The following is a 27,497-nucleotide window of genomic DNA, read 5'->3' on the forward strand; positions in this document are numbered from 1 at the left end:
ACTGAGGATTTACAGGGTAGAGAAGAGACAGGAATGCCCGAATGGGCTTTCCAGGAAGCCACACATGAAGCACAACCCTGGCATCAGTCAGTGTCCTTCAGGGCCTACAGGCATGGACAGAAGACAAGTACAGGTGGAATACCGACCTCCTCTGCTGCATCCTCTCCTCCTCGGGCACGCGGAAGGAATAGCGCCGCTTGTTGTTGATGTTCCGAACCATCTGCTTCCGGCTGTTGTCCGACGTCTCGGGCACCACCAGCTCATCCCCCTCTGAAACCAGCACAAATACGGTGATGCAGAGGGGCAGTTCGCTACGTGCTCATGGAATCTGAGCTTCAACACATTTCCTACCTCTGCTCTTGCTGGTGTTGGACACCACTCCTTTCCTGTCAAACCTGAACTGAAGTTCTTTTATGGGTTTATGGGTTTTCTTGGCCACTACTCTGTTATGTAGCAACAGATTAAACCCTTCGTCACACACAAGCTGCCACACCTGTGTTCTCAAAACACCACTGATGCATTCTTTGAAATAAACATTTAGGTGAGCAGGAAGGGAATCTCAGTTCTCAGTCTTGCCTCAAAATTCCCTTGGCAGTTCTCACTGAAAATCACTAGGACACTCTTGTTCTGCCAGCAGTCTGGAAACGCCAAGCAAGATTCTCTTTCATTCACTCCCTGCTCCAAAGAGACTACTGCTTTTGAAATGTTGGAACATTGATGCATTTTGGTGCAACTGTGGGAAAAGGGAAGATTTTTTCCACACGTGTACATCTGGCCAAGGCATCTTTAATAGAGACATGAAAAGGAAAACACTGATAATGATACAACAGCTGTGTGACTTGGAATGAACACTGCAACTGCTCTGACTTGTTTTATATATATGGAGACTAAAGTGACACTTAAAAAGCTACTGCTCACTGACAAAACAGTTTTTGTACAGAACACAAACCTCTTCTTTTCCTTAAGATCAACTCTAATGTTCAGTCTTTATTAGACTTGAAAATTCTCTAGACATACTTCCAGCATATTGCTCCTCTCTACCACTGCCATTCCTTTTGTACTAATTTGCTGGCAACTTAAATAAGCACTGAAACACTGCCAGCAGCAGTATATTTCTCTAGAGTGTCTATTTCCACTGTTTTCAGAAAGTTGTTAACAAAAATGTATAGCTTTTCCTTGTTGAAACAGAGCATGTCCCACCGAAGAGGTTAAACAAAAGTTTAAGGAAATTCTGCAGGAGCATGCTTATGAAATAGGCTCTAAAAAGTAAGAAAAGTCAGAAAGACTCAGAACAAAAACAGATTTTTAAGCTAAAATTGTGGCACACAGTCATAGCTTGCCCTAGTAGTAAGTTATGAATACATTGTATTACTTTAAAATGCTTGGGAAACATTTATTTAGGTTAAATATATTATTAATTTTAATCTAGTGCCACCAAAATGGCTATTAAAGTCTTTAATTGTGCAGGCTTCTTTAGGCAGTGCTCTGGCAGGTGATCCCACATTTGGAGGTAGTGCCTAGTCATTCTATTTTCTAGATCCAATCTTCATTCAAGTCTTCACTGAATATTCAAAAGAAAAAGTTCAGAGAAGAGACACCATTGCAATCACTGTGGAATCCATAAGCTTTGGCTTTTTCCCAAGTTAACAAGCACACAGACATTTGAGAGATCCCTTTCTGCAGTGCACAGATGCAGGCAAAGAAAAACAATCTTTCTAAACAAAAATTTGCAAGATGAAAACTGGCTCCTCTTTACATACCTGCCATTTTGTTTTTGAAATATATTAATCTGACTGTCTCCAGGCCTAAAAGGTTTAGTGATCCTTCTGTATTCAAGGGTCGTACCTGAAACAAGGAAAAACAGTCCCTGTAATACTCTCAAGAGTAACAATTCCAAGTCATTAAAGCCACAAAGAAGAGTTCAAAACAATTTTGAACTCTTTTTTTTTTTTTTTTTTGAGAATGAGTACAGAGGGGGTTATCTGAAATTCCACTTCAAGACACAGGCTTAACACCATTCCTCCCAACATTTAAATGAATAGCTCTGTTAGAAGTCTACTTCATAGATCAACTCAATTTTTCCTATTAGCTGTGCAAAGCAATAAGCTGAGCTTTTACTTTGTGTTAGTGGCATGTCACAATAATGCTTTGCAGCTTGATAAGAGCACACACAGACTGCTAAAACCTACTGGGATTTGTGATTTCCAACATAAAAACCAAAGAAGCATTCCACACTCTTGAGTCTGTAGAAACAGGCTCTTCATAATAAATGGCCATTTTTAAGACTCCTAAGTGTAGTAATTTTGTTTGCTGAAAGTACTTTCATCCATTAAAAGGGGAGTCTTGAGCCAAATATTAATCGAAGTACTAAATCACATTCTACTGTGTAGGAAAAAAATGCTCCAGCTGCTTAATAACTCAAAGTATGGACACCAGAAAGAACTTCCCCATAAAAGTGCAGATTTGTCTCTCCTTGAGACAGTTAATAGTTGAGCACCTTGATCTTTGCATTATGCATCCTCACAGCACTACCAGAATATCCTGGTCTGCATCTGACTGTGGGAAATTGATATGCAGAGAGACTGAATGACCAACACAAGACCACAGGGGCAACGTCCTGCAGCTCTATGTCACTGGAATGCCAGTAAAGGAATTGTGTTGACCCTGATACAAAGCTGACGTCAGTCTAAACCACAGGGAAAAAACTGACTTTTCTTTTTTCTTTCCAAATACAGCTGAGCAAACACCTTCTAAATACCAAGGAAGTGTCAGTTTTCAGAAACATTTTCCTTTTGATAAGAGATCCAAACCTGACATCATCCTGGTTTTGGTATTTCTACTGGTTGAAACAAAATGTTCTAACCCTGTCTGCCTACAATATTCTCAAGCAGCAGGAGATAGATTTTTGAAGGCCTGTTTAATTATCTTAACATCCACCATCCGTTGGCAGCAACACAGACACAATCAGTCCCAATGAAGCCACATGCAATTAATAGCAAGACATTCCTCTCATTATTAGAACAGTATCAGTAAATCTAACACAGTCATATGCTCCAGACTGACCGTTCATCTAAACAGTGCAACCATGTGAGAAACACACTTTGTATCTTCTATTTCCAACAAAAATGCACAAGTTTCCTTGCAATAGCTCTTCTTTTACTTCAGTTATGTTTCCACAAGCAGTTTTAATGATGTCTTCTAAAGCAGTATTGAGTCTGGACAAATTCCTTGGCCCATCCTGAAATGGGAAGTTACCTTTTTGAGAGGAATAGTTTGAATCCACTCCATGGAGTTCACATCGAAGATATCAATTGCATTTTCACTGTACACGGAGAGGTATGGTGCATTGTAACCTGGGAGGGAATGATGAGGTATAGTGTCATGTGCTTTTAGACACGGCCCAAAATAGACAGTATCTTACAGTTTAACCATATTTATTTAATAAAACAAAACCAGTGCTTCATGATCCAACAACAAGCTTTGAAAAATGTGCTTTAACTCAAAAATGACCAAGAAATTTATTCTGAAGGCAAACCAGCACCACCTAAAAACTTAGAACCTCCATGACTTTTCTTATAACTTTGCTGAAAACCTAATTCTTTATGAATTGTAAGAGATTACAGTTTGCTCTGCCAAATACTGATGTATTTCATAGGTTTTTTTCTCCTAAAAGCCCCATTTTTAATAGGAGCTCACATATTGCAAATGATGTGGTAGGAAAATACACTGCTCTGTTTAATAACTGTCACTTGAATGAACTGAGCTCTGAGTCTGGACTATGCACGAGAAGAGCATCACTTGGAACTAAGCACCATGACACAGTCATAAAAGTCATGTTTCCTTAGCTTTAATTCTCCCTTCTCATTTTCTGGATTGTAAAGAGAAATCTTCTGCTACTTATCTGGACCATTTCCCCAGGATGAAATTTGTTTCACTGCGAACACTTCTAAAGGAAAATTCAGTATTTCCATGGTGGCAACAAGACTGCCATGGTCTGCCAAGACTACCAACAGCATCCAAGTTGTGTTTAAATGTAACAGTTTTTTGCTGTAAAATATACCTCCATTCTGAGCTGGACTCACACCAAATCACTTCATTTAAGGCAATCCAGAAAGTGTCACAAATAATAACAGCCATTACAGATGAACTACATGTGAAAAATACCCATTTTTCAATCAATCATAAAATCTTTTGTTTTGATTCATTCATTGTCTGAGCCCACTGTAATAACCAATTGCTTAAAATTGCTTGAAAACCAGAAGTGACAAACACCCTGTAAAAGTTGCTCCTTCCATATTCAGAAGGGCCTTTGCTCAAACAAGGTGAAGTATTCCTCTCCTCTGCAGTGTGACTGGACTGCTGCCAGAGTGAGGTAAGAAGGCAGACTATTGTAAAAATCAACACAGAACTGGGCTCGCTCACTACTTGGAGTGCAGATTTGGCTGATCTTTATCTGCATTCAGAGAGACATTAAAAAGAAGACGACAGACATTCAGGTTGGGATTTTTTCCCCCTGAAACTGTCACGAGATAAAGCCCCAGTTTGAAATAATGTGCAATAAATGTTTAATAGACTTTGGTGTAAATTAAAATCTTGCAAATATTACAGTACTTTTCCTTAAGGTTATGAAATAGACTTTTTTATATTGCCTGCTAGGCACTGTATTTTGGAAGGGAAGAGAGAGACAGGAGGGAAACTTAAAAAGTGACCTTTTGAAAAGCAGAGAGGAGATGAGTAAGAAGGTTGTTGACAAAAACTGCTGAGGAAGAAAGAATGAACAAATAAAGAAAGGACAAAACAGACTTTTAAGAAGGGATAAATACCATTAGAGAAAAGCAAGTCAAACTACACGATCCTGATGACTCTCAGCATGAAGAAAGCTGGAACCACAATGCTGAGCCAAAGTACAATTCCATTCCAAGGCTTTAAACAACAGTCCAGCACTGCTGGTAGCAAATACATAAAGCTCCTGTTAGCCTCTGTTGAACCTGAAGCTTTTGGCTGTTTAGAGTTAGAAATCCTGACTCATGATTCCTCTTTGTGTTCCAGCACTATAGGTCAGTGCCAGAGTTGTTAAAACTAGCATAAATGAGGATGAAACCCTCTGACTAGATTAAAAATGGTGACGGGGCCAAGAGCATTCATTAACCTATCCGGTAATTAGCCTTGAACTTCAGCTCCTGTGGATATCAACACAAGCAGAGATCACTTCAGCAGACAGCACCAAAGACACAGCCACACACACAGAGAGCACAACTCACAGCAAGAAGATGGAGTTGCGGGCCACATCAACTCTTGTTGTCTGGATCTTCGGCCCTGGCAGTCGACGTAAACCCCGACGCTGCTAAAACACAGCAGGTATTCTTTATTTGAGATCTCGACTGCACAGATGGCATCGCTTGGCTGCTGTGAGATAAACGAGAGCGTGTGGTCATCCGGATGGAGCAGGCTGTAGGGGCTGCCCTCTCCATGGAGGGCGTATTTTAGGAAACCTGACTGGTAGCCCACACAGAGACGGTCACTGAAGATTGACATCCACTGGACGTTGCCCTGCACCTGGATCTCCTTGATCTTTTTGTGGCGTGTCTTACTCTGATTTAGTTCGTAACAGAGGACCTGCCTTTTCATGGCTACACACAGGCAGGTGAGAGCTCCGTGGCGCACGTGTCCAGAAACTATTGACTGGCAGCCTTTGGTCTCTGCCAGCTTATAGAACTCAGTCTCCCTCCCATCCAGGGCAGCCACGGGGAAGAGCCGCACGTGACGGTTCCGTCCTGAGATTACTGCGATGAGCTGCTCGCTCGGGATCAGCTCAATCTGATGAACCTTCTTGTTGTCACCAACACGGATAATCTCTGAAACAAAAAACAAACCCCCCCCCCACAAATCCAAGTAAGTAATGGTGAAGTGTGAATTGATTACAACATGTATTTGTAAAGATGAACTAGGAAAGAAACGCAAGAAATTCCCTTTATTGCTTCCATGCAATATTAAAAAGTACAGAACCAAAACTTGTATTTTAATAATACTGGATGTGGCAACTCTGGATAGACCTTTGGCATTTCCTCATCAGAAATGGGAGGAGCGGATCTGATGCAGTAACAACCACTGTATTATTTCAGCATTCATTTCAGAAACAGTTTATAGCCAAAAAGCTACTGAATAAAGGAAAAGCCTCGAAGAGCTGAAACATACAATGATACATGTCATCTGTTGAATTAACTTGGGCCATCTGTTACTACATCTTGCAATACTGCACAGAAGTTTTCATTTCCAGTACCAAGGAGGAGGTTACACAAAGGATTCAGCCATGACTCTTACTGAGGTGCACAGCAGGAAATTCAAATGAGGGAAGTTCCTACTGAATATAGTGTTTCACTGTGAGAATAATTTGCAACAGGCAGTCCAGAGAGATCATGGAACCTGTGTCCTTGGGGATTTTCAAGACCCAACTGGACAAAGACCTGAGCAACCTGGTCTGAAATTAGTATTGAGCCTGTTTCCAGGGAAAAAACCTTCAACTGTATTCCAAATGCTGTATTTTTGTTTTTGGAGAGGATACCCAAACCAGAAAACACACAGAATACCTTCTGGTCTCTCATGGAACTGTCCAGCTGATAATGTAGTAAATAATGAGAAATTAAATCAGAGGATATTGAATAAGAAAAAGATGATTTAGTATTAGGGAAATTATTACCAGTTCCTAATTTCTTACCGTCTTTGGTGACATGCACAACAAACAGCCCTTCTTCATTCCCCAGAGCTATTCTTTCATGGTCTATGACATTAAGGAAAAAAAAAAGTTATTTTTCTTTGGAAGCACTTTAGGACTCACTCCAACAATAGCGATAATCCTCATTAACAGAGACAGTTTTTTAATATATTGAAATAACTGTCTATAAAGTCAAACCTAATATATTCATGTATTAAAAAAAATTGGCAACCTCCCGATCTTTCAAATTTCTGAAAAAAGAAGTCTTTTCCCATTTCTCCTGTTAGTTCAATTAACAGCTAGAAACATAATTTTTAACAAACCATTCAGAGCACTTAAGTCTAACACCAGCTTTGAAATAACTATATTATTATACTGAACTCATTTAAATAATCAGAGTTTAACATATTTTATGTAGTACTATTTAAAATGACTAAATTCATTCTCTGATCTTACGTCTCTGTGTTCCCACTAGCAGATTTTTTAAAGTGAGTGATTTACATCTATTCTATAGTGCTAATTTTGCCCAGTTAGGGAATTATGTTTACGGAATAACAGAATAGAAACGTCCAATTCTCAGTCCAAATTATTCATAATTATGAATACTGGTGAATAATTATGAATATGGGTGAATAGAGGAAATACTCTAAAAAGACCTGACAAAAGTACTGGCTTGTGAATTGCACTTTTCACTTAGGTCCATACACATTTCCATATGGGATAAAACCACTACATATTTTTCTTTATTCAGTAGATAACACCACCTAAACACATTTTTTTTTCTAAAAAATCGTGCTTTTAGCATACCCATTTTTCTTAGAGCTTTCTTCTGATTAATTTCATACCTATGATTGCTGCTGACTGTGTTGTTTTGATGAGGGGCAAGGTGCTGTCATAAGCTTCTTTGGGAACATAGACTGAGCGGTCTTTGAGTTTGTTCTTCTTCAAGATCCTATGCAACTCATTCAGCACACCCACCCACTTGCTTTTCTCATTCTCACCGTCTGCTAGAATCAGGATTGAACACTTGTTACTGGATGCAGAGAGCTGGGAGGCTGTAACCTGCAAAGAAATTAACATGTATTTTTAAGTCATAAGTGATAAACAATTTCCTCATAATCATTTCTACAAGGGAATCAGATGCCTGTAAGTACCCTTTTAATTAGCTGTCTGAATTAAGGAAGCAAAAATTTATCTTTACTTAATAGAAAACATTCTTATCTTAATCAAAAACCCACAGCAGAAAAAACGTGCAGATGTGAGTAACTTAAAGAACAGAGAAAATGCTGACTTTATTTTAAATGCATTTGTATTTATTTTACAATTCATGAATGTCTGCTCTAAATGAGGTAGCCAATTCTCACACCAACTTTATAACAGAAAGCATTTTTAATAAAGCTTTCTGTATTTTTAAGAGCTATAGATTTCATTAATAATTTAATGCAATAGGAATGGTTTTTATTCAAAGGAAGAATGCTCTGTGATCCTTTTCATGAATTTAATACAGCTTATAGATAAAATTTAAAGCCCCTTCTACAGGTTTTATTTCCTCTCAGAGTGATGAACAGTCTGAAAACTGGAAAAACAAGGAGAAAAATACAAAGGCTCAGTAAAGAAATGATAGTGGAATTGATCCTGGATAAGACATCAAGGAGACTTCACTGAGGTCAAAGCTTTAATAGAATATCTAATAAACATAAGAATATTACAATAAACCAATGATGGCAAAAGCCTGATACCAGATACTACACATGAATTTTGCTGAGCATTTTGCACTAAATTACTATACTGACTATCTGATGAATGGGAGTTTTCAGATATGCAATGCACACATTAAAAAAAGGTATATAAAACAAAGACTTCAGCAATAACCCAGTCAGTTAAATTGAGAAGCAGAGGGCAACTTGAGGGAATGAAAACGTACAAGGTCATGATGAACAGAAGAATTTCAAATGACTAAAAGGAAGTAGAGAAAAAAACATCTTATTGTGAAGATTGAAAAATACAACCCACATGGAAGTGAGAGCTTGTCTAAATGTACCAGTGCTATTTTTACCACAGAAATGATACATGTACAGATCTCTTATGCATTGCTGCTGCTGCCATGGATACCACACGGGCAGAACTTGCCAAGGAAATACAATACTGGCAAGCTGTCACTGAATGCACACCACACATCACCCTGTGCAACCCTGTATGTCTGGGTTAGTAGGGTCAGGATGTAATACTTACCCTAAAGATACAGGGGATATCTTTTCGATTTGCATGGATGACATCTGAGGCCAAGACAGAACTCACTGAGAATTCTTCATCCCTTAAGGAGACCATAAACATAATTGGAAAAGAGTTAATGAGCAAAATCTGTATGTTTGGTTTTTATTTTTCCAATTGTTTAGTGAAGGACATAGTAAGTCAGCACTGAGATCTGATTCTTAAAATTATCCTTTCCTCTGTATCTGCAGATGAAATTCACAAATGCAATGTTGCATAATTAATTCCTATCTATTCAGAGATTCTGTAAGTGATTTTAATCTATATAAATTAAAACCTTTAAAGAAAAAAGTCCAACTTAAAAAATAAGTGGAATGAAGAACACCTCTCCAACTCTTTTGTAAAAATCCAAACTCACTAGAAGCTATAATCTGTGCTTGTTTGGGACTTCCTGGATGAACTAACCTAGATCAGAGAGGAGCTTTACTTAGGTACTATGTTGAATGTTCTCAACCTTCAGTGAGGCTGGTAGTATTTCAGTAATACTGAAGACAGTGGGAACAAACTATTCAGCCCATCTCAACCTAAAATTGTAATACATTTACCTATAACAAAGTTTTATCTATCTTTCGAAGCTCTATTCAACCTCAAAATGATGTTATTTTCAATTCTTGATTCATTCCAATCTTCTACACAGCTGAACAGATCCTCTTTGCACAGGATGTAGTAATGGAAGTTTAAACATCCACATAGGAACAAACAAGTGTAGTTCAGGCTAACTGCTAACTGGTGTTTTATTTTTTTATCCCAGAAAATTAGCAGCTTTCAATATGGACTACAGGGTTTCATAAAAGCTCTGGAGCTTGCTTACTGATTGGACAAAAAGGAAAAGCAAAAAGCAGAACAAAACCTCCCGGTGCCTCTGCAAAGCTCCCAGCAGCACTGAACAGCTTACCTCATGTCTATGACCTGACTCACTACCACACTGGGCTGAGATGCTTTTCCTTCTGCTACATCATACAGGAAGAGTTTAAAATCACAGATCACTGCCAGTGCTCTCTGCCAACCCTTCTTTACTCCAGCTGGCTTTGGGACCTTTAGAAAAATAAATTCTGATCAACTCTGTGTAAATTTAGATGCAATCAAAAAATCAAACAGACAACACAAAAATCAATTTGCTCATCTGGGCTGGGAAGTTTTCATTCAGTGATGATGTTAAGCAACATAAGCAACAGCCCAGGAGCACTAAGACCAACAAACACAGACACACAGACAATATATTATTTAATAAATTAATAGCACCACAGATTCTTTTTTCTTACTTCACAAATTCATTCAGAGCTGTATTAACAAATACAAAGAAATCCATCTCTAGCTGGTCACAGGAATATGACAAAAAATATGTTGAGTAAGTCTTTTAATACTTCTGTGCAAATATCCACACCAATGACCACAGGCAGTACTGGCAGGATGACTCAAAAACTCACAGGGCCTGGAAGATGAGCTGATCTCTAGAGATGGGACTATACAAGACCAACCCAAAGCACACTGGCCAAAACAGATGGAGAGGGGATCACTGTTGACAATGCTAAGAACTGCTTTGTGAAAATTTAAGTCTTAGTTTCCAAACTGCTACCCTAAGATGTAATTGAATTTATCCTCCCAATATTCAAAGCAATTCCAGCTCTGGAAAACAATGAATTTAATGTAAGTACCCCAAATGCAGCTACCTCATACTTACTCGGACATGCCCTTCATAAGCTGTTCCTATGCCTTTCTGTGGATCTATTCCCAAAGGTCCCTTAGTCTGTTCAGGAGGGATTGGACACACTGCAGGAGCCTTGTCTGCACAGGTCACGTGGCAAGAGAATCCACACACTTGTGAGGAGGAGAAGAAACGAAAAGATTTGATGGTTATTTTTTGTGCAGTGCAGAAGTTGTGATAATGATGATGAGACTTACACAGAAATCCACTTTCTTTTTTTGACCAACATCTGAATAATCTCACTGAACTTTGCTACAGACAGAAATAAAAGTCTGCACATAGCAGCAGTTCATGTTTTTATCTGCTCTAAATCCTGAATTTCTCTTTTTCAGATGGATATGCCTTTTTTTTCAGATGGATACACTCTTTTTTTATAGATACACCTGGTTTCATCCATATAAGAAAGAGCCTGAAGTAATCTCTGTGATGTCCTCTATGCCCAACTCTACTAGTAAACAAGAAACTGGAACATCCTCTAAATAGTAAGTGTCATTCTGTGCACATATAAACAAGAATAACTTCCATTCAGCACTAATTTTGCTTCTTTCTGGAATAAGTCGGAATAAATGTCCTAAATTTTGCTCTGCAACATAAAGCAAAGCTGCTGTCAATAAACTTGACCACTCACTGTGGCTCCTTATTGCTATTTTGAGTAAACTGAACTAAGCTCTTCAACCACCAACTGGAATAAAAGTGTCCCCAGATAACTGGGCAGTCTGTTACGTAGGATATTCAAAGTGTTTGGCTTCTACTGTTAAAAGACTGAAGCATGAGAATATACTGTTATTCAAAATACAAGCAAAAGACTCCTGCATCATGACACTACAACATTTACTGTGTCATCTGCATCTCTCAGAACTTCAGTTCACACTTGTTTGTGCTTCCACAAGTGCTTACCTTCACAAGTACAGCCCTGTCGTATCAGACCAACCATCAGGGATGTACACTGATTGCATTTCGTTGGTGTGTTAAACGATTTCACTACAAACTGGTGGGCTTTAGGCTGTGAAACAAGCACACAAGGATGTTAACACCTGTAACACTTCTGAAGAAGTTCGTTCTTTCACAGACAAGAGTGCACAGGTGCATTTAATAAGGCAGCTTGTTTGCATTTGCTGGAATGAGATCTGAGCTCCTAACACAGGGGCTGAAAAAAATTCCTTATCAGTGCTCATTGCTGATAATTTAAAGCATCCTCTGTAAACAAAGCCATGGAAACTGGACCTTGTCTCAGAACATGAGTTTGCTTCCACTGCAGATAGGAAAGCTGCCAAAATGATTCTGTTACACTTCAGAAGTTGAATGTATATAAGCATGTGCTCAGTGGGCACCTGACTGTCAGCTCATCTCAACCCGTAAGAGTATTTCCTAAGCTGCAAATTCAGTGCTCTTCTGTAAGGAGTATTGTCTTAGCTAAAAGAAGAACAGTAGACTTTTTCAACACTTTAAATTTTATGCCAGAAAGCCCTGACAGAGTTCCCTTTTATGGTGTTCGGCAGAGGCAATTTCAGAACACCCAATTTAAAGGCAAGAGCTGAAGTTGATAGATGAAGCTGGTTTTGAAAGGGTTTCTCTTCCTGTTATTCCTTGGGAACACAGAGTACATGAGTAAGTGGTTTAATTTTCTCCCTCTCCTCAAGGATGGCTGTGCTGATGCTGCTATATAAAGGATAAATGCCTACGTAATGTGGCAGTATGATTCACAGATGGCCTTAAATAAAATCCAGGAAGCTGCTTTGCTTTTCCATAAAAACTCCCAGTGAAGTAACTACAGGGGGGAAAGGCCAGAGCATAGGGTGAATGCAAAGACTGTCCAAACAAACCTCATCGTGTACGTGATCTGAAATAAGACAATTCTGCAAACTACTTTGAAGAGCAGATATGTTAAAATTTTGCTCACTTTCCTGTTTTTCAGAGCATACGATATCACAGCTAAGGGCTCAAACTTATCCATATTTAATGACAGCTTTACTGTTACAGTGGCAGGTTTCTGTCTACAGAAGAATGCTCTGTTTTGAGACTTGCAGGGAGACAACACCCAGCTTTAAAACTGATGCAATCAGAAAGTAAGAAGGTTCTTTAGGGGACATAATAAATTATAAAGCAAGTCATTACTTACTGAGCAAAACGTTTGCAAAAATTAAATTATGTGCACAGTAAAATCTGTTTCACATGATTCCAAGTGCACTTACAGTATTTTTTTAATTGATGTACTAAGATGCTGCCAACAGAACACTGTCTGCTCAAACATTTTAGCTTTCCTTTACACAAATGAATCTTCTGCTACTTTGCAATTTATCAAAGCAGAGAAACAGATCTATTGGAAAGGCTTACTTTCTTCATTATTAGCTGCAGGAAGAACTGTCATTTTTAAATGTACAGAAGATTCCTAAAGCATTGAATCACTTTCAAAACTTTTACAAGACAATTTTTCCTTTAAGAGCTTGTATTTATTCTTAATTTGCTTGAATGGACATAATCCACTGGGAATTAGTGTACACTGGCTTATTCGGCAACAGCAAAATGATTTCGACAACTCATGGAAAATCAGTATTTATGCAGGTAAAAGCCAAAATACAGGAGAATTGGAAATCCTTCTCCCAGTCCAGTGCTGGTGTGCCCCCTGGTAGGGCTCACTCTATACTGCTTAAGAAGAGGCAAATCTGTGGTTTCCTTTTTAGGGCTACTCTTTGCCTTTTCTCAAGAATAAGCATCTAATTAGCACACAGGCATGCTAATGTGAGACCTTACTGTATGCAAAGAGTAGAGCTATGTTGGTCAGACACATGTCTGAGAACACTCTCTTCCCAGGATGGCACATCTCTTTTTTCACATTCTGGCTCATTTACCTCTTTCTAAATCCAAACTACTGTTTTTCCTAGAATCAAATGCCTGTGTACCGCCCCAATGGAATTCCTAGTTCAACTCGTTACATCCCATAACGTAAGAATGAAGGGTTTTACATTTTAGAGAGCAATCAGCTTGCACATAAACATCCCTTCTAAGCAGTTCTGGTAAGGTCAGTGTGACAACAGCTCTCCTGAAGCTGCAGCCCAGGAGTGACACGTCCCCCTTGCTACAGAGAAGGTGTGAATGCTTGACAGGATACCTTTGGTGCCGAGAGTCCCGAGCCAATGTATGCTGTCCTCATGGTCGGTGTGTGAATTGAACGGGGAGGATGATCTGCAACCTGAACAGAGTCCCCAAAGCATCAATCAGACATCAAGAACACACTGTCAAAGAAAGTCTGGATAAAGGAAAAAGACTAAGTTGTGCCACCCCCCCCCGCCCCCCAGCATCCAAGCCATGAAACCAAACTGATGAATGCAGGACTCAGCAAAACAAATCTTATTTCTCAGCAAGATTCATCTCCTAAATGTCAAAACCAACTTCACATTATCCTCAACATGTGATTGGGTATTTTCTAATATAAATAACCACAAAATTAATTTTTTAACATGGAAAGGGGATAAACTATTATAGTTGTGGAGTCTGACCAACATTTTGTAGTAACAAGACTTCCAGCAGGGCTTCAAATAGTTTTTTTGCAAACTACATTATAACATCATCTTTGTGCCAATATTTCTAAAATATTCATGAATGAGGATATGTTATGAAGAGAGACTATAACTAATAATTGATTCACAGTTCCCATCTTTTTTCAATTAACCATATGTGAAAGGAAATGCAACATTCCCCAAAACACAGTCTACCACTAGTGCAGAAGGCTACTACAAAGTCCTAAACAGTCGTGCTGCAGAAGAGTGAGTTTCACCCTAAACAAAAGATTTGCAATAGTAATTTTTATACAATGAAATTGTTACTCCTAAAAAAAAAATAAAAACACAGATATCTTTCAACACTGAAGTACCTCAATTGGTTCAATCTCACTGGCTGTAGAAGGAGACCTGGATCTTGAATGCAGGTGAGACTTGCTATCTTCATCCCGTGATGGAGTATTAGACAATGTCAAATTCTCAACTGAATCAATCTAGGAGAACAATTCAAGAGAGGAAAAAAAAACAACAACCAAAGAAATAAATCAAAGACATCATTAAAAAAGAATTCTCAACTCTTACCAAAATAAGACATGGGAGCAGTAGAATTCCTAAGAGAGAACTGAGAGGATAAAAATTCTGGTTTAAGCAACTTCCTAATTCAAAGCAACAAAATGGAATGAAAGTTGTTGCATGTAAACACACCAAGGCTTCTGCTGAGAGGTGAGCACATGCATAAGAGCTGCTAGTTCAGGGCCCTGATAACCACTCGAAGGCACTTGTAATTCAGCATTTTTCAAGGGTGAATATTTTCTAAATGCTACTGGGTTTTGTCCAGTGGTAGCAGGGATTTGTTGTAAGGGAATTACCACATAGCCCATGTAAGTTCCTACAAACATATTCAGGAGAAAACAAGGAGAAAAGGCAGAGCAGTGTATATCCTGAGGGTAGTGATAATTATAGTCACAAAGAACTGAGGGGGTTTTGCACCCTATTTGAACTGCAGAAAGATCCTTACCAGGAACACAGTTTCTTCTGGGGAATACTTTCCTAGTCCTTGATATATATAGAATGAAACCAAGCCCAACACAGAGCTACACTGAGCAAGGCACATAGGTACAAACAGGTATCTTGGGTGACAAGTTATCTTTTGTTATTACAGCTGAAAAAAATCAGAGGAGGCAGGGTTCTTCCTTGAAAACAAGACATCCCCACAAAGCTTTCCATGAAAAATTACATTAAAAAGGAAAAAAAAAAAAAAAGTGAAAATGCTTTTTTCCACCAATAATAGAAGTAAAAGCTGCAGGCCTGCAGAAGGCTCCATGGCATGCCTCGATTTTCTGGAGCAATGCTATCATCAGCTCTCCATTGCCAAGGATTTGGCTAGCCTGGAGAGAAACTAAAATATGCAGCTATGTTTACATAAAGCATTTGAACATTCCAGTGCTTCTCATCTCACTTGCCACTGACAATACTAAGAATTCCACAAACTTTACTGCTTTTTGGGAATCGTTTATATTGCCAGGCCAATTTTGTACATGCACACACAGTCCTGTTCTTCAGGAGCTCAGTCACAGTAGCGAACAGGTGCAGTTGCTAGTTTTATATACACTCTTTTTTCAAAACAGTGAGTTAAGTTTGATGGCTTCTAGTTTTACCATACCCTTCAAAAAATTATCTGGTGGAGAATGCTCATCAGTTTGATCAACTTAGGCATATTAACATGCCTGCAAGTATTTCTGAAATGAAAATGGGATATTCTCACACTGGGATACACCTGTTTACTACACATTTATGATGTGCTTCAAGCATTGTGGCAAAAAGTAGCAGTAAAGCAAACATTTTGTGCTCAGATTTATCAGAAGCAAATAATAATGGAAAGCTTTACCCAGTATTCAAAAGACTGATGCCTTAAGTAGTAAATCCCCAAACACATAACATGCTTCAATTATTTTAAACTTCTTTTTAATCCAGTCTAAACATGTGATAACTGGGAGTCCACTCAAAGACTGTTTAACCTTCAACAATTCTACCTCCTCCTTAAAAATGTTACTAAAAAATAAGGCCAACGAGTAACTACAGGCAAATTTTTTCATAGCAAGAAACAGGCACTCCTTTTCTCCTACAAGTAAAACTCAGAGATCTAATCTATAATTTCATAAATGTTTCCAGACACTCCAAGGGCTTTCCCTTTCAAAGCAGCATCTGCATACCAAAGAATTTTCATGGTGTCTATGAAAAAATGTAGTACAAGCCTGATATCAGTGATGGAACCTTTCTGGAATGTGCTACAAAGCCTTTGTGGTTGAAGACAACTGCTGAAACAGTAGCAACTGTATTTTCACTTTACTTACGAACATAAAAAGCCCACAAAACAAACAGAACCTGATCCAGCATTGCAGAAGGGAATTTACTCCACCTTTAGTGCAGAAACGAGGGCCTTAGGCTGCATTGCTGCAGTGATCTCAGGTTCCGGGCTTTAAAGAGAACTAAGTACAAAAGCAACCTGACTCCACTATGGTCAACAGTTTATGAAGACCCATGTTAGCACCATCCAAACTGGTTTTAAACTAATCCACTGGATTACCCAAAGCAGATGTCACTATTTCCTACTGCACTGTAACAGCCTTGCTGTCTTCCACAGCACTGTGCATAGCTGCCTACACGTGCAGGTCTGAGCCAAAGCTGCCCAGTGTATAAACACATCTGGAGGACAGAGAACTTCTGAACTGGAGGCACCACCAACAAAAACAACCAGGTAGTGTAAGCTTGCCTGAGAGACTCAGCAGTGTGCTTTGAACTGCATGGGTAAGGGCATCATTAGAGCTGTTGGGCATTGCTGCTTATTTACTGAATATTCAACAGAAATGCTTTGTATGCTTACTTATCCCCTCCAACATATCTGTATAAAAGAAACAAAAGAGGCAGTACAAGATTAAAATGGACACAACACAACTGGTAGGAATTCATCCTCATTGAGTCTGCTTTGGTAATACATGTAAACTCATGTTTAAAAACCCACCTTGATTTTTGAAACACCACAGAAACCCTTCTCCAGTGTAACCAGCTGCAACACAGCCATCTCCATTTTCTTTGCATGAATTTTTCCTATCCTCCTTGACGCTCCATTTACCCAATTCCCCACTCCACGTTTATTTATCTTTGTACTGTGCTATTTTCTATCATTTGCTGTGATGTGCCTCCCAAACGCCAAACTTTGACCTTCTATGGGCAATCCCCATGACTTAACACACGCCCTCTGCTGAGGGCAAGGAAACAAACAGGCCCTCATTTGATGTTTGCTCATCTTCCCAGCTTGCATCTGCCTGATCAGCTTCCACATAGAACTTTCACATTAAAATGAGAAAGGACCCAAAGCATCTTCTCCAGTTTCAGAGATATTCTGCTCATAGGGTTAACTGAAATGGGAACACCCAAAGCATCTTCTCCAGTTACTGTGATATTCTGCTCATAGGACTGCCAAATGAAATACTCCAAAAGCTTTGAGCCCATGGCTGGAAAACAACAAACAGCACAGCAGCAGCAAACAGCAGCAGCAGCAGCACAAGACATGCAGTGAGATAAATACACAATCCATACATTAAACATAGGCATGGACACCACAGGCAAAAAATAAAGGGCCACATAGAGTAAGACAGCCTCTTACACGTCTGCCTTTGTTAGCTGGAATACAGGAAGGAGAGAGCTTTAACAAAGAAAGGAGGAGAATATGTTACAAAACCAAACAGTGACACAAACATCACCTCAGAATTCCTCACTGTATCTCCAGAGGTACTGGTTAAACACACAAGCATGTTCATTGTTACACGTATTTTAAAAACAAGCTATCTGGGGCAACAAGAGGGAAGAAATATTAAAAAAAAAAAGGAACAGCTATTCCAAGTCCATAGTCTTACACTGGACAATAGTGAAACTGCAGACTACACTGCACTATTAATTTGCAGTTGGCATCTCTGCTTTGAATAAGATGAATGAAGTCATTTATTGGAGGCATCCAATTTAAAATATCATTATGAACCAGATTTACTCAACTTAATTATGAATGTGCAGGTAAAGTCAAGGCTCTCACCACAGACTACTACGGCTTATTCTGCTCAATAAGAAGAATTCAGAACATCAGTTAGTCTGTGGCTACTTACAGAGTTCAGATTTGTTTAGTCTAGCCAAAGCCCATGGGGACTGCATGTGAGGACAGACTGCAGGAGGACTTAAGAAATCTATTTCTAATTTCTAATGTGTTAGCAACAGGGGAAGAAACAGTATTTTTGAGTGTGCAGGAAAAATAATTTTGTCAAGGGAAAATGGGATTCCATTTTATTGTTATTAAATAATCACAAATTCATCCTTAAATAAAACAAGTTGATTGCTTCTCGCAGCTAGTGAGATACACAAAGATCCACCTGGCAAAGAAACAAAACCCAACACTTCCACTGTCAGACACTTCTAGTGAACACAGGAGACTTAACACCTAGACAACGTTGCTGAGACAGCCTGCAACGCACAGGAGAAACAGCAGCAAGGATTTAGTCTCTTGGAGTCACTGGGGGCGACTTCCCTCCCCAGCAACATTGGAATTCAGGGACTCCAAACACATTCCTACTCCCCTGTGTGCAGAGGAGATACAAGGATGGTTTCTGAACGTGTGGGCTGTCACAGCTATGAGGATTTAGGCACCAGTTCTGCCAACCTGACACAGCATCTTTTCAAGGCAGGAACCAACAGCGATTGCTACTCATCTGAGTAGTGAGCTACCATGTTTTTCCTCAGCATCTACAGGCTACAGAGGCAGCAGGACATCTGTTTTTATTTCTCTCCAGCAGAAATTGCAAAACTACTGTTTTGTAGGAAAAATTAGAATTAAGTCCAGTCATCTGGAGAGTGCTATGAATAGTTACATTATTTGGATGGCAGACACACAAGACATCCCCACCCTAGGAAACCCAGTGCTGTGTGCACATCTGTATGCTAAACAGACTTCAGAGATCCTGCAAGGAATGCCTTGCAACTGCAGCTGCACATTATGTGACACACTCTCTGTCCTTCGTTAATGAAGCACGGAGCCTGAAGAAACAATACAGGCCACCAGAAGTATTTACTTGGGGTTACTGATCACAAGAGAGGCTTTCCTGGACCCCATGCAACACTGCAGCACTGCATGAGTCTGACCTGAGGACTTCTGATTCTTCCTTGGTCTTAATACAAAAAACCCAATGAACCCACACACTTCTCATGTTTGAGAAGAGATTAATTCTTCTGGAGATGCTGCAAGGAAAGCTGCCCTTCAAGGTAACTGCTGCCAAAAAGAGACATTGGAAAGGGAATGGAGGTCACATCCAGTGGGCAGGGAGTTTTAATGCCCTTATTTTAATTTAAGTCCATCTAATATATTGATACTAAACCAACTCAATAAGCTAAATCATAAATAACCACTCATTTAGATAATACAGAGACTATAAATTATGCTATGAATCAATCAAGTTATTGTCCAATAAATCAAAGATGCAGAACTGACTTTCAGCACAACTGAATGATACCACTTTTCATCTACTAACACAGATAGCAGCTTTATCCCTCTTTCTAACAAAGACAGAATGTCTCGTATTTCTCTGCAAGGTGCTCTTCCCTCTTTCAGCAGTCACCTCTTCTTTTTCTGCAGTTTTGTCAGATGAGAGAGAATCCTGCCTTGGTGTTACAGACATGAGCCCCTGGCCAGTCCATGCAGGAGATGTACTTTTGCCAAGTGCAACTGAGAAAAAAACCCTCCTGTTGGACACAAATTGAAGATGGAACAGGGGAAGTCTGACTCCATGTGCAGGAAGCTAACTACGAGCAACAATATAAATATTAATACCTGAAACTTAAACTGAGACTAAAAGTGAGCATCTGCAAAGATCTGATCTGGGTGGACCAATCAAGAAGAATTGCTATTAAAGGATGTATGCCAGCAGCTGAAAATTACTCACTTGCATTGAGGAAAAAAAAAATTATTTTGTCAAAATGCTTGTGGAAAATGATGCTGCCTTCTCTAAAAAAAACCAACAAAAAGCAAGGAACAATACAAACAGAATAAAGTACTGAAGTCCTTCAAAACTAACTAGACAGCAATCAGGAAAATATCCTTGTCCAAAGCTTCCCCTTGCAAAATAGAACATTATCAGTAACTTCCATATATATATATATCCTTTATTTTTCTTTTACTATGTTTTAGGGGAGTGTTTTAGATATTTTTAAAGATAAATTTCTATTCAAGAACCTGCTGATATAAAATAAGTGTTCCTAATACCCAGGTAACACAGAACATGTTTTCTTTAATCCAGATAAAGAATCTAAATATTCATTTTTTGTGGATTTACACAACAGGAAACTGTACCCTCTTTTTTTTTTTTTTTTGGTAGTAATACAATTCCAGCAATATCAGCAAGACACGAGTTTTCTGTATGCTACACAAAAATGCAGGTAAGTGCCTTCTACTATGACACCACAGATGAACCTTCACATTTTGTCCGGGGTATATACCTGATTTAGAGAGTAAAAGCATCCAGAAGAAAAGCAGTTTTTCAGAGTAAGTGAAAGGAAATGAAAGCAGCAGAAAAGTCCCATATACCTCATCCTCTTTGCTACACTCTTGACAGCAGACATTTCTCAAATAAAATGAATTGTATCACATTTGGATGCCAATAGGATTACACTGTGTTAAACACATATGCATAAATATTTGTGAATGTATTATGCATAATATGTACAAAGACATCTACGAGGACAGAGACACACACACAATTATACCTACAGAGCTGTCATGGATGGGACTCCATACACTTGGATTTCAAAAAGTTTATTGATTATGACTTTTATGGGCCCTACTGCTTCGGTTTGGAAGAAATATAATGCAGTCAATTTTCAGCTTTTAATTCAATTCTCTTCATATGCAATTAACTAGTGGGTGTATTTAAACAAAGTCCTGACAGAAAACCTGCATCTCAAATGGCAATAAAAAGTAGTAAGTTCATTTCAGTCATAATGAAAATGACTTCTCACAATGCAGGCTAAGAAAGTGAAAATATTTTATCCGAGCAAACAGAAATTAACTGTATGCAAGAGAAACATTTTAATAAAAGTGATGAGAAAACTTAGGGAAACAACTCATGATAAAGGAATAATATGAAGCAAAAGAATTAAATACATAAATGTGCGGGTGATTTTGGAACCATTTTCCACAGGCCATATCAATAGACAATGCCTAAAAGCAGCTTTTTCCCATCAGAAAAACTGTTTGCAATTAAGAATTATTCACCTGCAGCTAAAGAAAAGCATTTATTCCAAAACAGAATACCTATCTGTATGAATAGGTGTAAGGGTGCTATTACAGAAATGCTTTGCTCTCCACTGCACTTGCAGATTTTTTAAGTTGACTGCATTAATGTTTGGCTATTCCAAATCAATCAACTGATCTGTTATTGAGGGATTTACTGGGTTGAAAGTCAGACTTACGTCATCCATAAAATCAATCAATGAGGATGAAGAGGAGGAAAAGGAATCCTATTTTAATGAAAACAGCAGTAAAAGAAAAAGAGAGAGAGAGAAAGAGATGGATGAAGAAAACTGTTCAATATAAATAAAAGTGCAAAAATAAAGAACTGTAAATAACCAGTGGCAGTAACAGTTACCTGAGTAAGTTTTCATTAATTGCCTTTCATGGACAATTAATTAATGTACTATCTGTAAAGAAACCAGTGTTTTCCCAGCATTTACTCAATAAAATAATATTCCTACAAGCCCAACAGGATTCTTATACTGGAAGTAACTTATAAGATAAATTATTACAAAGGAAGTTTTAAAACTGTGTTAATAGTGAGGACTTCAGGAAAGAACAATGAATTAGTGAATACATAATGAAAAGAAAGAAAATTCTAGGACATCAGTAACAGCAGGGATTATGCTCTTTCATAGCTAAATGTGATGATCTTGTACTTGAATCAGGAAAAAAAGGGGCAAACTTTAGATTAATGCCTAGCTGTAAAGGTGGTGCCTTGTATTATCTGAATTCAGTTTGACGAATATTTCACCTCAGCAGTTCTTTCAAAAGAAAGATGATGCTTTGCTTACTGTTGATTAAAAAAGAAGATAATAAATGTATAGTATTGTTTCAATTTTTTCCTGCCAGGCTTTCTACCTACTCTGGTCTTTTGTCTAGAAGTGACAAACGTATTAAACAGATTCATTTTTTAAATAAAAGGATCTGTGGAGAGGAGATGAATAGCAATTATCTGGATTTTACAGATCTGTGTAAAATGAACAGAGGATGAAAACAACCTAATAAACAGTACCAGTGACTTCATGGGATACAATCAAGGATGATTTACATATTTTTTTCTCATTTTTACCAAACCACTACCTGCTTTACTTAGCATTTTTGTGAATATAAAGAAAAGCCATTTGAACAACTATGCTTTTCATGTTCACTGCAAAATCAGGCAAATTTCTGCATTCAAGGTTTGAGAGAGAATTCACTGTGATTACAAGCATTCAAGAGAAGACAGCCAGCACTGTAAATGACAAACAATTCTCACATATTATTATACGCAGATATTACTGGGGTGATACAATAAAAATACAGGAGCAAACTCTCAGCAAATATGCACATAACCTACACACAACAGCAGTTCCACTGACTAACAGAGTTAGAATAGCTGTGCACTTACTTCAAATTGATCCAGAGCAGAGGTAGGCGCATTCAAAAATGCCAAGAAAGAATTCTGTGAGTCTTGGTGCTTTACACCTAGAAAACAGCAGCAGGTTTTTAAGCTACAGAAAAAATGACCTTTTCATGGAGGACCTTCGCCTTGGCTGAATCAGAGTTTTGAGTGTCCACCTGAAATACCTACATTTTTTGAAATAAGCTGCACATTTGGTTTGTTTTCCAGAGTTAAGGATTTTTGTACCAGAGAAGCGCATGTTTAATTAACCTTTCCCAAGCTAGGATGTGTGTGGTGTGAGTTCCATGTGAAAACAGGCTCTTTGTACCTGTCTGTTATGCAGCAGGCACTGGTTTCTAAGGTGCTCATGTCCATCTGCACCACACACCAATGCAGCAGGTGCCATCTCTGCTCTGCTCACACATGGCACATCCCACCGAGCCAAGAGCAGCTGGAGCCAACAAAAACACTGCATTTCCCAACAAGATGGGTTCCTTGAGCCATGCTCTGTGCCTGTCTGCCACCTCTCCCTGCTGAGTGCCCAGCAGTAATACAATCCTGGGTGAAGCTTCAGATGTCTCTGTCACACCACATCATTGAAGTGATGCTCAGCCAGGCTAGTGGAGCGGGAATACTGCATCCCCTGGAGCTGCAGAGGCTGCCACACCTCGGCCCTTTAACTTGCTCCAACTGGTATTTTTTTCCTTCTTCTTTCCTAATTCAAGTTGCTGTGTGGGTGTTTATACTTCACAGATGTGTACAAACTCTATTCTTCTCAATGCTATAAATACATTATGTACACATATATACATGTATTTATGATGACCAGAGCCCGCAGGACTGTGTGCATCTCAAAAGAATGATGCTATCAGAAGTTATCGATTTCTTTTAAAAAATGTCAGTGTCTTCCTCTATTTAGCCATATCACCCTATATGCTCTAAATGCAACCCACAGTGAATGAAGTTACAAAGAACCCTTTCCTCTGTAAAATATAAATACACTGAAATCACAGTAAAATAGTAAAAGCAATTTTCAAATTACCGACCACTTTATGGAATACTTCCAGCAAGCTTTAACCCACCTGTCTAAATTTCTGGAATATATTTATAAACAGAAAAGGATTAGGTGCCAATCCAAATAATCCCTTCCTAGAAATCAATTTCCACACGCTGCAAGTTGCTCTACCACTGTACATTGACTACACTGGAATCTTCTATACAGTTCATGATTCAAACAGCAATGTATTTCTTCTTGTAAGAGAAAACCAAATCCAAAGATTATAACGATTTAGATTAAGGTGCATTTCTATCAGACTGTTTGAATAATTGCAGTAGAACATTACTAATGTAATTCTGTTAAAAAGCATGACTAATGTTTCCTTGAACAGTACTTTTGCTTGCTTGTTTGTTTTCAGCCAAGAGTAAATGTTTATCTCACCAGAACAATAAGGTTTTAAATACTGGAAAAAATAGAGGGCAAAATATGAATTATAAATTCATAACATTATTTAACACAAAGGAAGATTTCAAAAGTCAAGTAACCATGCATAATATTTAAGAAAGTTCAAGAACATATAAATGAAAGCTAAACACAACAAAGTATTTTTGTCTCCAAGGAGATGCTATCAGGAGCTTCTCTCCAAGTACTTGGAGGAAGCATAATCCTGGTATCAGTGCTAAGCATCAAGATGAGGAAGTATAAATTCCCTAAGTCTTATTTGCTACTTGGCATGATTTTTTAATGTTCTGTATAGGTGTGAGTTATTTTTACCAGTCAGTCAGCACTGGGAGGCCTATATACAGCAGATGAATGTAAACTATAATACTTTACTGACTGACCAGCCATTAAGCTGGAAAGGCTGAAAAATATTTGACATCCCAATGCAGCAATTGTTGCCAGGGTATTGAAATTCTGGAGTTCACATAGCTCCCTACAGAAAATTAGGTAATTCCATTTGGCCTGAAAAATACTTCTTCCCATGTGACTCATAAGACACAAATATTAGAGCTACTACAGAAACTGCAAAGAATCAGCCAAATCATTAATCATCTCTTAATGAATATTTTTTTCATTGCAGAATTACCAAAAAAGTCTCTTCTCCCAGCAACAGTGCAAAATAGTGTTGGACAGATGCAACAGTAATCCCAGAACATACTCTTAATACCACAGCAAAGCACTCATGACCACACTGCTCACTCTGTGGCTGCAAAGCCTATCAATTAAGTCATCCCAGAAACAAACAAATGCTATGAATTCCTCTGCAGTTGTTTACTCTCTGTTTAGACAGGCCCAAAACACTCATAGGTGAACATTATGATCCATACTGATGTCTAAATACCTTCACCCATCATAAAGGAGAAAAGGTTAGAAATATATCTATATTCTAACAGTATAATAGTATAGAATAAAATAAAATATAATATATATTATTATAGTATTATAATAATATATAATAATACATCTATATTTCTGGCAGTAAATCACCATACACAGGCCAAATAAAAACAATGCAGTCTCCACTCAAATAATACCTTATTGGTCAAAGGTCCCAACAAAACTGAGGTGTATTACAAATATTACAAGTGCAAATGCAACTGCTGTGGGTACATCTTAACATGCAAGTGTTGTGCTCACATGTTGGTATCATATTTCAGTTTCAAGGTGACACCTGGTTGATAAGATGTACCCACCAATGTGACACACTATTTACTTGGATATCAGTTGCCATACCCTTTTCTGATCTAAGCTCTTCTGTCTCCTTTTTTAGCCTTTCGATGTCTGCCAAAAGCTCCATGTTCTTCTTCTCAGATTCTTGCAATTTACTTCAAAAGAACACAAAAAATGTATGTAAATATTGAGAACCCATGATACAAGTCACTCTTGTTCCTAACGTCTTCAAATGCCAGAATAAATCTATCAGGACTGTTTAGTTTACAGAAAAAAGCAATTTATCTATTAAATAGGTTCATGTTTTTCATGTCTCTAATTTCTAAGTAATTGTGTGAGCTTGCATCCTGTGAATGAGAAAAAAAAAGACTGTATGTATTTTTATGTTTTAAAAAGTCCTGTTTTTCAATAAAATTTATTTGTTAATCAAGTACCTGTGATACTAATAGATTCCGTTGAATTATTTTTTTTCTCAGTTCCTTTACAGTTGGTTGTTTCAGTGCTTTCTGACTCACAGATGAGAGGTAACACTACTCTGCAATTTGAGCACATTTCTCACTCTTGCCTGTCAAACTGGCTCTCCTGTTCTTACACGATCTCCAACACTGCCTATCATCACATTACCTGGCCTGAAAAACATTCAAGGTAGGTGAACCAGATGTTCCCATTTTACAGGTAACATACTTGAATTTTAGCTCTATCCTACTGCTTTCCTAAAGCTGCAAAACACACCAGTGCTCTGAGCTAGGGTGAAGCTGGATGCCTAGAAAAATGGAACCACTTCCTACCCAACCCCCTGTTTCAGGCATTCACCCAACTCAGAATAAGTTCTGTTGTGGGGGTGGTGAGGTAGAAGTGAGAAAGAGAGAGGTCTGAGGAAGGAATAAAAAAATTCATACTAGCCCATAAGCATTATTACTTCTTACTGTGCAAATCACTGATTTTAGTCAGCTAACCCAATGCAGTTTCAGCAGAATAGAAAAGAACGTGTTCTAAGACACAAACTCACACTCTGCATTTGGACTTGTTATCACAACTAGGAGAAACCACATTATTAAAGAGAAAGTGTTCCCTCTGAAAGGCTTCAAGACTTCAACTTCCCCCAGTAAGTGTTCAGCTGTTCAAACAATGAAGGGAGATGTAGGTTTTTTTCTCATCTGGGTGTATGAAACCGGCATATCATTCATGATCAAATTTTGACAGACAAGGTAGATAAAAGTAATGATTTGATGACATTTCCTGGGTGGTATCAAAGTAAATTTGCATCAGAACAATTCAATCTTACCACTCTGTAGAGATACAGGAAGCTTTGACTTTGTTCAGCTCATCTTGAATAGCCTGTTTGGCTCGGATTTCAGCATCAAGAGCAGACTGGAGCTCCAGCCTTGCAGACATATCCAGCTTTGCAAAGCGTCGCATCTTCCAGGGCATGTCCTAGGAAAGAATCAAAAAATGGAGTAGAAAGGGTAAGAGGAAAGGAAGCTGAAAATGAGGAATGTAACTAACTTCAACAACTACATTTCTCAGTCTATTAATGTCCTTAACATAGGAGTTTGGTATTGGATATTCAGTTATTCAGAAGGGAAGCTCTAGGAAAGTTTAACTTTTGATTAACATAGACTCTACAGACAAATTATTGCTGCAGCTGAAACTATCCAATCAATGGGTTTTAAAAAAAAAAACAACCCCTTCTGATGTATGGAAGTAAAGTCTTACTGTAGCTCTAGCACCCAAACTGGAGTTCCTCAGGGCTTCCAGCTCTTCTGTCATTTTAGAGGCCAAGGCTTGAAGATAACCTCGAGCATCTTTTTCATCGCTTACCCTAAACAATTACATCAGAAAAAATAAGATGTTTTAACCAAAGAATTTAAAGAAAAACAGAAGTCCCTCCAACAAGCTAACAACCAGAAACAGATAAATACAGAATGCA

At 38.3% G+C, this 27,497-nt stretch overlaps 1 protein-coding gene across 7 annotated transcripts in view; it reads right to left on the bottom strand.

Moving 5' to 3' along the window:
- CDC42BPA (CDC42 binding protein kinase alpha) overlaps nt 1–27,497 on the bottom strand; it is a 184,234-nt gene that overhangs the window by 19,390 nt on the left and 137,347 nt on the right. For 6 of the 7 annotated variants that reach the window (XM_069009291.1, XM_069009289.1, XM_069009290.1 and 3 more), the window contains 16 exons: nt 27,284–27,389; nt 26,853–27,001; nt 25,631–25,722; nt 22,906–22,982; nt 14,560–14,679; nt 13,798–13,878; nt 11,586–11,691; nt 10,665–10,801; nt 9,879–10,018; nt 8,945–9,026; nt 7,558–7,774; nt 6,716–6,778; nt 5,262–5,855; nt 3,256–3,353; nt 1,761–1,845; nt 147–270 (listed from right to left, as the gene is read on the bottom strand). In XM_069009291.1, the coding sequence (XP_068865392.1) occupies nt 147–270; nt 1,761–1,845; nt 3,256–3,353; nt 5,262–5,855; nt 6,716–6,778; nt 7,558–7,774; nt 8,945–9,026; nt 9,879–10,018; nt 10,665–10,801; nt 11,586–11,691; nt 13,798–13,878; nt 14,560–14,679; nt 22,906–22,982; nt 25,631–25,722; nt 26,853–27,001; nt 27,284–27,389 (2,271 nt within the window). Of the gene's footprint in view, nt 1–146; nt 271–1,760; nt 1,846–3,255; nt 3,354–5,261; nt 5,856–6,715; nt 6,779–7,557; nt 7,775–8,944; nt 9,027–9,878; nt 10,019–10,664; nt 10,802–11,585; nt 11,692–13,797; nt 13,879–14,559; nt 14,680–21,694; nt 21,743–22,905; nt 22,983–25,630; nt 25,723–26,852; nt 27,002–27,283; nt 27,390–27,497 lie in introns of all 7 variants that reach the window. The other variant, XM_069009295.1, reaches the window with a different exon arrangement.

This window comes from Aphelocoma coerulescens, chromosome 3 (assembly GCF_041296385.1).
Source record: "Aphelocoma coerulescens isolate FSJ_1873_10779 chromosome 3, UR_Acoe_1.0, whole genome shotgun sequence".
Lineage (NCBI taxonomy): Eukaryota > Metazoa > Chordata > Aves > Passeriformes > Corvidae > Aphelocoma > Aphelocoma coerulescens.